The sequence below is a fragment of the Scardinius erythrophthalmus genome (genome assembly GCF_964197995.2).
Source record: "Scardinius erythrophthalmus genome assembly, chromosome: 5".
NCBI classification, from domain to species: Eukaryota; Metazoa; Chordata; class Actinopteri; order Cypriniformes; family Leuciscidae; genus Scardinius; species Scardinius erythrophthalmus.
The window spans coordinates 52,016,071-52,029,650 of record NC_138225.1 but is presented as its reverse complement, the minus strand read 5'-3'; the positions used below and the strand labels follow the sequence as shown (position 1 = coordinate 52,029,650).

At 37.0% G+C, this 13,580-nt stretch overlaps 1 protein-coding gene across 2 annotated transcripts in view; it reads right to left on the bottom strand.

Moving 5' to 3' along the window:
* LOC308690613 (NLR family CARD domain-containing protein 3-like) overlaps positions 1-13,580 on the bottom strand; it is a 54,348-nt gene continuing 40,768 nt past the window's right edge. For both annotated transcript variants that reach the window (XM_081365189.1, XM_081365190.1), the window contains 4 exons: positions 11,537-11,710; positions 7,267-7,440; positions 1,801-1,974; positions 1-298 (listed from right to left, as the gene is read on the bottom strand). In XM_081365189.1, coding sequence (XP_081221315.1) covers positions 292-298; positions 1,801-1,974; positions 7,267-7,440; positions 11,537-11,710 — 529 coding nt within the window. In that variant the 3' untranslated portion in view covers positions 1-291. The remainder of the gene's footprint in view (positions 299-1,800; positions 1,975-7,266; positions 7,441-11,536; positions 11,711-13,580) is intronic.

The following is a 13,580-nucleotide window of genomic DNA, read 5'->3' as shown; positions in this document are numbered from 1 at the left end:
ATTGGGAAGGGATACAATTCACGTCTGATCACATTTGTCACTTTTATAGCTTTACCGGTTTACATAAATATTTGTTAAACAGGACTAGCAAAACTCTCCAGGCAGTGACAGTGACAAAAAATAAAACACCTCAACGTATCCCTTTACAGTTTTCTTCAGATTTAACACAGAAACTATTTACAAAAGAGGGGAAGGTAATCTCATCACTCAAAAAAACAACAACAAAAAACAAAGTCTCTGTAGTGGATCCTTATTCACCATCAGATGATCATCAGAAGATCAGACTGTCATCTAATACCTAAAATAAAACACACAAACAGTCACATATGCAGTATGAGATATTACGTCTGTTACACCTTTTCATAAGAAAACTAACAAGATAATCTATATTAATTAATTCTCAATTAATTCTCAAACATGATCATATAGCTTCTATCTGATGCTCAAAGTCACTTTACAAAATCAAAAGCACATGAAAGGTCACTTTCACACAATGGACAGCTGATACAGAACCAGCAGAAATGATCATTACACTACACATTTAATATCAGTTAATAACAACCCAAATCTCAGATTATCACACACATAAGGCGTCTTTACACGGAAAAAGTAAAGAAGCGGCACAGAAACCAAATCTGAAGCGGCATAAAATCACAAAATGTGCATTTACACAGAATGTTTATTGCTTCTCTGACGCGGAGAACATAAAAGCATTTACACAGGAATTAAAATCGCGGAAAATAATACTTTGAACATTACTATTTTAAAACTACAGTTTTAACAGAGTGTTATAAAATGAATTTAAAATTAATCAAATAGACAAAGAGATAAAACTCAAGATAAATAAAAATACAGAATTTTAGATTTCCTCTGCGTGATATAGCGATCTCACGCTCTGATGTTTGTCATAATTCTGTGGTACTGATAGCTATTTTCTATTTCTTAATAAAATTGTTCCAGATGGAACAAATGCTACAAAGAAATTATGAATTATTACACCGGGTCGATCACCACAGGATTTTTTTCTCTTTTTTTTCAAAGAGCCAGAAAAAATGCTGCTATCGTTAGCGTTTCAGGCAGGGCGTGTGTGAGTGAAATATCGTCCTCAAGAAGATGATTTTTGGAATATAATATAACACAGTGACGGCGAATAAGCATTTACCGTATCTGAGAGAAATGTAGCGGCGCGTTGATCTGCCAGTCTCTTCAAAGGAAGATTACAAACGGCGAAAGCCAATTGATTACAAACGTCGACGACTCTGTTATTTTGGTGGTTTGCTTCACAATGTGAGTACAGGACACTTTTACTTTATTGTCCCTTGTTGGCTGACATTTTTTTATTTGGCTAAAACAATATGGAGCTAGGCCGATATGTTTAGTCTTCCGCTTCTTAAATCTCTCGCGCCGTCATATTTTAAGTTTGCTTTTATGCGGCATTGTGTCTTTACACAGAACTTTGAGCAGACACAGAGCCGCTTTAGAGCAGCCTTAACTCGGCTGTGTAAAGATGCCTATAGAGACAGTTAAAGGGGAAAAGCTGAAAATAACATTAATATTAGTCGCATAATATCAGTCACAACAGTATGAGCAGAATTAAACTCATATTAAACAGTTTAGAGTTCAGAGACCTACAGAAACTGAAGCTGAATTTAAGACTCTGATGATCTCAGACAACATATTCACACACACACGTGGTGTTACTGAACCTGGTCCAATTTACTTATATTTCTAGTGAGTAAATCAGCCATTTGAACTTTAAATGAAAATATGACGATGAAAATCGTTAAAAACTATTCTTACCATAGTGTCTCCAGTTTATAATGTGGATCATCCTCCAGATCCTTTAACAGCTTCACTCCTGAATCTCCTAGTTTATTCTCAGACAGATCCAGTTCTCTCAGGTGTGAGGGGTTTGATCTCAGAGCTGAAGCCAGAGCAGCACAACCTTCATCTGTGACACCACACTCACTCAACCTGTAGAGAACAATGACACACATTAAGCCTATATCCAGAGATAAACATGACATTTAAAAAATAAATAACATAATGCTGTCAATATGAAATATATACAAATATTCATTAGAAACAAGATGTTAACCCTCTGAGGTCGACAAACGCGCGGGCGCGTTTTGCTGGATTTTCTCCACATTGTAGAACTATAAACTTAAATTACTCAGTCATTTATAGTCATACAGAAAAAAGAAATATAAAAAAAAGAATCTGTGATATATTTCTCCTTTTGTATGTGTCCACTTACAATCAAACCAAAACATTGTGCTTTTGTAAAATAAAGAAAATAAACAGGGTGTGCGTTCTGCCTCTCTGTCGCGGTGAACTTTTTTTTCTTGAGCACGTCTATAAACTGAAACAAAACTCAGCGAATACTTGTCACACATTTATGAGCCATATACCTTTATAAACATTTAAGTGTGTACTTTTAAATGATCGGATTCAAAATGAAAACAAATATTCTCTGTTTAAGTAATTTGTATAAAACCAACAAGATGTCCAGCTTCTCAAACGCTTGCTCATTACAGTTAATTTGGCCACGCCCACTCGCGCAAAAGATATTCACATGCAAATCTCCACATGGAACGCGGACTCGCTCATTACCTCAACAACAAAACACTTCACTTTTCGTCGAGCTTACATTGGATTTAGGCTACCTCAGAAGAAGAACGCGATTTGAAGACAAGAAAGATGTAAGGTAAGAAATTCTTACATATTAGTTTGTTATTGTTGCATAAATGTCACGTTGCAGTTGAACTGTTGCTAGATATATGGGGAATATTATAATATTTAGACCCGTGTTTACTGTTACTGTGTTTGTGGATATCTGCTCAAACGTGGTAACCATAATGTTTTATATTTGAGCGCGATCGCGTTTGAATGTATCATATTTTTGATAGCGATCGCGTTTGAATGTATTTTTGATAGCGATCGAATTTGAATGTATCATATTTTTGATAGCGATCGCGTTTGAATGTATCATATTTTGCTGCGCGATCGCGTTTGAATGTACTAATCATATTTTGGATGAAAGCAAAACGCACCAAACGGCTTCATGTTTTTATTATCTCATTTCATATCATCATAATGGATGGAAACATTTGAAGTAACATGATAATCAATATATTTTTCTCTAGCTTAGTTGTTACTGAAATCTTTTGGAAGATTTATACTGCTATAGGTTATTTATTGTTATTATTATTTTATCCGGCACTGCGCATATACCTTATGCCAACAAGGCACAACAAACCTGGTGTTCATTATATTATATATTGTTGGAAACATGTGTGTGTGTGTGTGTGTGTGTGTGTGTGTGTGTGTATTCTGTGAATTTTAAAAAAGGAATTTTAAAAAGCAATTTTAACCAGAAAAATCTAATATTTATTTCCAAAATCGTGCAGGCCTTTCTCTTGATATCAGTATGTTCACTTTTTTTTTTTTCAGGGCCCACATGCCACTGAGGACTTCAACATTCACATGAGTCTCTGTACGTGAACACGGTAAAGTGAAAATCTTGGAAATGAAAGGTATGTACAATGTTTTTAGGAATGGCACAAAGGTCTCTGTCTTTGAAGTGCTTTTTTGGCATTTGTTGTGTATCTTTGGATTATGTTGTATTGTAAATAAATCCAAACAATTTAAAAGCCATTCTTTTTTAAATCTCCTCATTTACAGTATTGTGCAAGGTTGCTCAGAATGACAGGGCCTGATAGCTCCTAATAGGGCCGTTAGGGGAGGTTCTTTGTCTTTCTCAGGTGTCAAAAGCTTACATATTAATGAGCTCCCGCATAAAGCTTTCTAACACAAAACACGTCGTAAACTTTTTAAATCTATATATTGTCTTATCTGAATGAGCAGTCAGGGTGATTTTCACATAGTTTTGCAGCAAATATTCTAGGCTACGTCATACAATTTTCAAAAGTCTTGTGAAGAAATAATCAGTATGGGTTTCATGGCCTTATTTCAGTGAGAATTTTTTTTTGTATTTTCACAAACCACGCATAAATGTCATTATCTCAAAACTACAAACTTTTACATACATGCTGCTGATATATTATTGTAGCAGAGTTTGTGCTGAATACAGTGTAATTAGACTTTAGCCATGAAAATGTCAAGTAACAGAAATAACCAGAAATGTCAGAGCATGTCAGAACACCTCCAGGGCCCAGAAAACAGCTCAGACCTCAGAGGGTTAAATTACATCAGTTAGGATTAGGGGATTCAATATACAGTTTGTACAGTATAAAAATCATTATTTCTATGGAAAATCCCCATAAAACATGGAAACCCAACGTGTGTGTGTGTGTTTGTGAATGTGCTTTAATGCTTAATGTATTTGTAAACATTTTAAGGAACGTGTGTGTGCGTGTGCTTAATGTATTTGTAAACATTTTAAGGAACGTCTGTGTGTGTGTGTGTGTGTGTGTGTGTGTGTGTGTGTGATTAATGTATTTGTAAGCATTTTGAGGAACATTTGTGTGTGTGTGTGTGTGTGTGTGTGTGTGTGTGTGTGTGTGTGTGTGTGTGTGTGTGTGTGTGTGTGTGTGTGTGTGTGTGTGTGTGTGTTAGCAGGGGAGGACTGGGGTGATTGTAAGGGTCCAGCAGAACTCCATAATTTCCTGGATGATTTTTGTATTTACTTCGTAAAATAATATTTTAGGAAGCACGCTTTAAAGAACGGGTATTCATTATAGCTTGTGCCAAGTGTGTGTGTTCATTCGCGGGTTATTCAGAAACGACACAGTGCAGAAACGGAAAATCACCAAGCGACAATAAAACTAGTCCAGTGATGTATATATTTAGGCTCTCTGAAGCCTCTGAGCCAATTTCTGTGAGGAATCGATCAAAATTTACGATTTCGTTCTAGTCATAGGTATACATGTGTATTGATGTGCGATTCGTGAATGAATCATTTGAGTCGGTTCATTGAAGTGAATAGGAGAAACCCGTTAATAAAACCAGTCTAGATAATTCATTCATGAACAGAACTGATTTGGTTTACCGAGTTCAAATCACTGATTCAATGATCCCGTCAATGTTTTAGTGAACACTGTCTCAGGAAAGACTAAATGGTCTGGTCATGTTGTCTATTAAACACGATTTAGCACGACGGCTTATTTTCAAAGATCTGATCAAAGAATAGACTTGGTCGACTTTACTTCACGGATTCTACCAGCACGGTTCGGCTGAGGATTCATTACCATTATAAGAACCGTTCGGCCCGACGGAGGAAAAGCGACTATTGTGGAGGCGTTCATGTGCGTTCAACTTGTAAATACAATCTTTACGAGATGACATGAACGCACCATATGAGTGTTGAGTGACGTAATATCCCTTTCAAGTGGACGCGTGGAAGAGACGTGAGACTGAAAGCACTGAAAAGCCCTCGCGCTACTCATATGCTGAGAGAGAGATAAGACAGTAGAGCTGCACGATTCATCTTTAAAATACTGTGATCTCCATTCAAACACCCACACGATCTTTCAATTTGTCTATTAAAACTTTGACAAAATCATATCGCAACATTCAAATCTGTGTTGGCGCTGCCGCTGACCCAGAGAGAGTCGTCATGAAACAGCTTCACAAAAGGTCTTTAAAACCTCATAATAGTATCATTATTTCTGTAATACAATAGTTCAGATTATCATAGAAGTACTGGGATAAAAGTTTAAAGTTCAAATATAAACACTGATGTCTACGATAGCGATCAAAATAGAGTAAATCAGCCTTTGATAGAAACTTGGCGCTTAAAATAACGCATTTATCAATTACATTATTCCAACACTAGGTGGCGACAACTGACTCTTAAAACATGTATTTGTAATTGAATTATTTAATCAAGAGAATGTAGCACTGTATGATGCTTCTGAAATAAAACTCAGAAAGATGTGATGAGTTAAATTTGTAATTATGACTCATCTTCTACATCATGTACAGTCTGTATAGGTGTATGATTTAACTTTTACCCATAGTCTAGTGTAAAAAAAAGAAGAAATACATTGCAATATCGAATCGCAATATTGTAAAAATGCAATTCTTAAAAATTGCAGTACATATCGTATCCAGCCCTCGTGTGTGTGTGTGTGTGTGTGTGTGTGTGTGTGTGTGTGTGTTTGTGAGAGTGTGTGAGTGAGAGAGAGAGAGAGAGAGAGAGAGAGAGAGAGAGTGAGAGAGAGAGTGTGTGTGTGTGTGTGTGTGTGTGTGTGTGTGTGTGTGTGTGTGTGTGTGTGTGTGTGTGTGTGTGTGTGTGTGTGCTTAATGTATTTGTAAACATTTTAAGGAACTCTTAATATTAATGTAATTAATGTCCAATAAAGGCTGTATTAAAGCACTTAATGACGTTTTCTGATTCTGCGTGACCTAATCTAGAGTGAGAACTATTTATGGTTAATACGTTGTTAACAAAGCATTATCTAACTCTTTACATAAGAGCTAATTAAACAATAATACTTGGTTAATTACAGTGACAGTGAACCAAGAATTTGCTATTTGTATATAGTCTCTTAATATATTAACTACAGCTTATATAATATTATATACTATTCATTAACTATAAACTAATAGTTTGAAAATGATTTATAAGCGCTGTGTTACTGTATACTTGTGATAAAGTGTTGCCATTATTTCAAACCGGTCGCATTAAGTGTAATTGTTCCTTTTGTGCGTGATGGAGTGATTCTTCTTGTTCAAAAATAACAAAATAAACAAAGTAAAGATGAATTTGACTGATAGCATTATTATTATTTTTTTCAAGATTTCCATAGATATGGTGATATATTGTTATTGTGTGTTATTTTGGCCATGATAATCATGTAGTGATAAATCTGATATGGTGACAGCCCTGGTTCAGGTGAAACACACACCACTTCCCTCTTTTCAGCTGCACACACACATTTTGAGGCGATGCTCAAGTTTTTACAAGGGTCTGTTTGCACAAGCATTACAAGACAAGTTGATTTACAGCAAACATTTGTCATTTAAAATACCCTCTTCACTGTATCCTGCATCTGCTGTCTGGTTTGTAGTTTGTCAGGTTTATTTAACTGTTAGTTTTAATAATATAGTAAGATGTAAATGTTCCTCTTCAGGGAGACTCCTCACCGCTGCCTTCTACCGCCGGCAGGATCTGACGGCTCAAGCTGGAATCTGTCGCTGAACCATCGGATGGGGCTTACACCAAAGATATATTGTATACACTATCTACTGTACATATTAATCCTTATTCACTCAGAGTCTTTATGGTAGAGATGATCTTACCACAGTTCCTCCAGTTTACAGTGAGGATTCGTCAGTGCAGCAGAGAACAGCTTCACTCCTGAGTCTCCTAGTTTATTCTCAGACAGATTCAGATCTCTCAGGTGTGAGGGGTTTGATCTCAGAGCTGAAGCCAGAGCAGCACAACCTTCATCTGTGACACCACACCTTATCAACCTGTAGAGAACAATGACACACATTAAGCCTATATCCAGAGATAAACATGACACTTAAAAAATAAATAACATAATGCTGTCAATATGAAATATATACAAATATTCATTAGAAACAAGATGTTAAATTAAAACAGTTAAGATTAGGGGATTCAATATACAGTTTGTACAGTATAAAAATCATTATTTCTATGGAAAATCCCCATAAAACATGGAAACCCAACGTGTGTGTGAGTGTGAATGTGCTTTAATGCTTAATGTATTTGTAAACATTTTAAGGAAAGTGTGAATGTGTGTGTGAGTGGGTGTGTGTGTGTGTGTGTGCTTAATGTATTTGTAAGCATTTTAAGGAAAATTATGTGTGTGTGTGTGTGTGTGTGTGTGTGTGTGTGTGTGTGTGTGTGTGTTAGCAGGGGAGGACTGGGACGATTGTAAGGGTCCAGCAGAACTCCATAATTTCCTGGATGATTTTTGTATTTACTTCGTAAAATAATCTTTTAGGAAGCACGCTTTAAAGAACGGGTATTCATTATAGTGTTTGCCAAGTGTGTGTTCGTTCACGGGTTATTCAGAAACGACACAGTGCGGAAACGGAAAATCACCAATCGACAATAAAACTAGTCCAGTGATGTATATATTTAGGCTTTCTGAAGCCTCTGAGCCAATTTCTATGAGGAATCGATCAAAATTCTTGATTTCGTTCTAGTCATAGGTATACATGTGTAATGATGTGCGATTCGTGTTTGAATCATTTGAGTTGGTTCATTGCAGTGAATAGGAGAACCCCGTTAATAAACCAGTCTAGATGATTCATTCATGAACAGAACTGATTTGGTTTACCGAGTTCAAATCATAGATATCATATATAAACGCTAGATGTCTTATGGCGCGGTCACTTCCGGCATCACCGTTCGGCCATCTTGTCACAGGCAGGCTTAATGTAAGGTGAGTGATCAGCACGCACACAAATACTCTTATCTCGCTGAAATCTTGACGGATTTACAAACGGTTTGGTTTCTTACAAACGTTATTAACGTGGCTATAATTCCGAATGCTTGAACATGTAAGTTAGAGTTATTCATATGTATGCAGTGTATGTATGCAGTGTCATAGCTACATCTCTGACGTTTATAATAAACCAAACCGTTTGAAAATCGGCAGAAAATTGAGCAAGTTATGGTTATTTAAAAGTACATGCACCATTAAACAAGTGAGCGAGCTGCCTGTGGCATGATGGCCGCCACGTGCGAACGTCGACCTCCATTGGCCAGCAGAGACATCTAGCATTTATATATGATATCTATGGTTCAAATCACTGATTCAATGAACCTGTCAATGTTTTAGTGAACACTGTCTCAGGAAAGACTAAATGGTCTGGTCATGCTGTCTATTAAACACGATTTAGCACGACGGCTTATTTTCAAAGTTCTGATCAAAGAATGGTGTTGTACTGAATGCAGTATGTAATTATTTCTATAGTTATAAATGTATAATTTTAGTTAATTTAATAAACTTTCAAACTTTCATTTAGTACTTTATTGTCTCTTATTGAATAATAATTGCTATGCTTATAGATAACGATTGTTATATGTGGCAAAAAGATTAGATAAGGGTTTATAGAACCTCCAGAGCGGTACTATAAGGTTATCCGGACCATATGTGATGACCTACCCCAACCCCGCCCCTAAACCTACCCGTCACTGGGGTTACGACCAACCAAGAGCGGTTGTGGTCAGGTGTGGTCCGGATAACCGTATAGAACCTCCAGAGCATCCCACTCGTATTTACGACATTAGCCGCTTTTGCACTGTCGGGTCGAACGCAGATCCGGGTCAGCTGGTGCGGTTACGGCTTCATTCTCCACTGTGGGTTTGACAGCAGCCGCTCTTTGGGATGTAATGCAAACGCGTCAGTCGTTGCCTTGGTAACACGGCGGTTTACTGACGATATGAGATGTGAATAGCGATCGCGTTATGGAGAATGATCAGCTATTGCTTTTAATTTTATTATTGCTTTCTTTACTTCACTCAAAGAGAGCGCTTAACCAGCTACAGAGAAACTGGCAGCCAGGCAACAGACAAGTGACCAATCCTGTAGACTTTACTTCACGGATTCTACCAGCACGGTTCGGCTGAGGATTCATTACCATTATAAGAACTGTTCGGCCCGACGGAGGAAAAGCGACTATTGTGGAGGCGTTCATGTGCGTTCAACTCGTAAATACAATCTTCACAAGATGACATGAACGCACCATATGAGTGTTGAGTGACGTAATATCCCTTTCAAGTGGACGCGTGGAAGAGACGTGAGACTGAAAGCACTGAAAAGCCCTCGCGCTACTCATATGCTGAGAGAGAGATAAGACAGTAGAGCTGCACGATTCATCTTTAAAATACTGTGATCTCCATTCAAACACCCACACAATCTTTCAATTTGTCTATTAAACCTTTGACAAAATCATATCGCAACATTCAAATCTGTGTTGGCGCTGCCGCTGACCCAGAGAGAGTTGTCATGAAACAGCTTCACAAAAGGTCTTTAAAACCTCATAATAGTATCATTATTTCTGTGATACAGTAGTTCAAATTATCATAGAAGTACTGGGATAAAAGTTTAAAGTTCAAATATAAACACTGATGTCTACGATAGCGATCAAAGTAGAGTAAATCAGCCTTTGATAGAAACTTGGCGCTTAAAATAACGCATTTATCGATTACATTATTCAGACACTAGGTGGCGACAAGTGACTGTTAAAACATGTATTTGTAATTGAATTATTTAATCAAGAGAATGTAGCACTGTATGATGCTTCTGAAATAAAACTCAGAAAGATGTGATGAACTGAATTTGTAAATATGACTCATCTTATACATCATGTACAGTCTGTATAAGTGTATGATTTAACTTTTACCCATAGTCTAGTGTAAAAAAAAGAAGAAATACATTGCAATATCGAATCGCATTATTGTAGAAACGCAATTCTTAAAAATTGCAGTACATATCATATCCAGCCCTAATGTGTGTGTGTGTGTGTGTGTGTGTGTGTGAGAGAGAGAGAGAGAGAGAGAGAGAGTGTGTGTGTGTGTGTGTGAGTGAGTGTGCTTAATGTAAACATTTTACGGAACTCTTAATATTAATGTAGTTAATGTCCAATAAAGGCTGTATTAAAGCACTTAATGACGTTTTCTGATTCTCCGTGACCTAATCTAGAGTGAGAACTATTTATGGTTAATACGTTGTTAACAAAGCATTATCTAACTCTTTACATAAGAGCTAATTAAACAATAATACTTGGTTAATTACAGTGAAAGTGAACCAAGAATTTTCAATTTGTATATAGTCTCTTAATATATTAACTACAGTTTATATACTATTATATACTATTCATTAACTATAAACTAATAGTTTGAAAATGATTTATAAGCGCTGTGTAACTGTATACTTGTGATAAAGTGTTGCCATTATTTCAAACCGGTCGCATTAAGTGTAATTGTTCCTTTTGTGTGTGATGGAGTGATTCTTCTTGTTCAAAAATAACACAAAATAAACAAAGTAAAGATGAATTTGACTGATAGCATTATTATTATTTTTTTCAAGATTTCCATAGATATGGTGATATTTTGTTATTGTGTGTTATTTTGGCCATGATAATCATGTAGTGATAAATCTGATATGGTGACAGCCCTGGTTCAGGTGAAACACACACCACTTCCCTCTTTTCAGCTGCACACACACATTTTGAGGCGATGCTCAAGCTTTTACAAGGGTCTGTTTGCACAAGCATTACAAGACAAGTTGATTTACAGCAAACATTTGTAATTTAAAAAACCCTCTTCACTGTATCCTGCATCTGTTGTCTGGTTTGTAGTTCGTTCGGTTTATTTAACTGTTAGTTTTAATAATATAGTGAGATGTAAATGTTCCTCTTCAGGGAGACTCCTCACCGCTGCCTTCTACCGCCGGCAGGATCTGACGGCTCAAGCTGGAATCTGTCGCTGAACCACCGGATGGGGCTTACACCAAAGATATATTGTATACACTATCTACTGTACTTATTAATCCTTATTTACTCCGAGTCTTTATGGTAGAGATGATCTTACCACAGTATCTCCAGTTTACAGTGAGGATTCGCCAGTCCAGCAGAAAACAGCTTCACTCCTGAGTCTCCTAGTTTATTCTCAGACAGATTCAGATCTCTCAGGTGTGAGGGGTTTGATCTCAGAGCTGAAGCCAGAGCAACACAACCTTCATCTGTGACACCACACCTTATCAACCTGTAGAGAACAATGACACACATTAAGCCTATATCCAGAGATAAACATGACACTTAAAAAATAAATAACATAATGCTGTCAATATGAAATATATACAAATATCCATTAGAAACAAGTTGTTAAATTAAAACAGTTAAGATTAGGGGATTCAATATACAGTTTGTACAGTATAAAAATCATTATTTCTACGGAAAATCCCCATAAAACATGGAAACCCAACGTGTGTGTGAGTGTGCTTTAATGCTTAATGTATTTGTAAACATTTTAAGGAACGTGTGAATGTGTGTGTGAGTGTGTGTGTGATTAATGTATTTGTAAACATTTTAAGGAGCATGTGTGTGTGTGTGTGTGTGTGTGTGTGTGTTAGCAGGGGAGGATTGGGACGATTCTAAGGGTCCAGCAGAACTCCATAATTTCCTGGATGATTTTGGTATTTACTTCGTAAATAATCTTTTAGGAAGCACGCTATAAAGAACGGGTATTCATTATAGTGTGTGCCAAGTGTGTGTGCTCGTTCGCGGGTTATTCAGAAACGACACAGTGCGGAAACGGAAAATCACCAAGCGATAATAAAACTAGTCCAGTGATGTATATATTTAGGCTTTCTGAAGCCTCTGAGCCAATTTCTGTGAGGAATCAATCAAAATGTAGGATTTCGTTCTAGTCATAGGTATACATTTGTAATGATGTCCGATTCGTGAATGAATAATTTGAGTCGGTTCATTGCAGTGAATAGGAGAAACCCGTTAATAAAACCAGTCTAGATGATTCATTCATGAACAGAACTGATTTGGTTTACCGAGCTCAAATCACTGATTCAATGATCCCGTCAATGTTTTAGTGAACACTGTCTTAGTAAAGACTAAATGGTCTGGTCATGCTGTCTATTAAACACGATTTAGCACGACGGCTTATTTTCAAAGATCTGATCAAAGAATGGTGTTGTACTGAATGCAGTATGTAATTATTTGTATAATTATAAATGTATAATTTTAGTTAATTTAATAAACTTTCAAACTTTCATTTAGTTCTTTATTGTCTCTTATTGAATAATAATTGCTATGCTTATAGATAATGATTGTTGTTATATGTGGCAAAAAGATTATATAAGGGTTTATAGAAAATCCAGAGCTTCCCACTCGTATTTACGACATTAGCCGCTTTTGCACTGTCGGGCCGAACGGTTCTCATTGCGTAACCGTTCCACTCCGTGCCGATCCCGGTCAGCTGGTGCGGTTACGGCTTCATTCTCCACTGTGGGTTTGACAGCAGCCGCTCTTTGGAATGTAATGCAAACGCGTCAGTCGTTGCCTTGGTAACGCGGCGGTTTACTGACGATATGAGATGTGAATAGCGATCGCGTTATGGAGAACGATCAGCTATTGCTTTTAATTTTATTATTGCTTTGTTTACTTCACTCAAAGAGCGCTTAACCAGCTACAGAGAAACTGGCAGCCAGGCAACAGACAAGTGACCAATCCTGGAGACTTTACTTCACGGGTTCTACCAGCACGGTTCAGCTGAGGATTCATTACCATTATGAGAACCGTTCGGCCCGACGGAGGAAAAGTGACTATTGTGGAGGCGTTCATGTGCGTTCAACTCATAAATACAATCTTTACAAGATGACATGAACACACCATATGAGTGTTGAATGACGTAATATCCCTTTCAAGTGGACGTGTGGAAGAGACGTGAGACTGAAAGCACTGAAAAGCCCTCGCGCTACTCATATGCTGAGAGAGAGATAAGACAGTAGAGCTGCACGATTCATCTTTAAAATACTGTGATCTCCATTCAAACACCCACACAATCTTTCAATTTGTCTATTAAACCTTTGACAAAATCATATCGCAACATTCAAATCTGT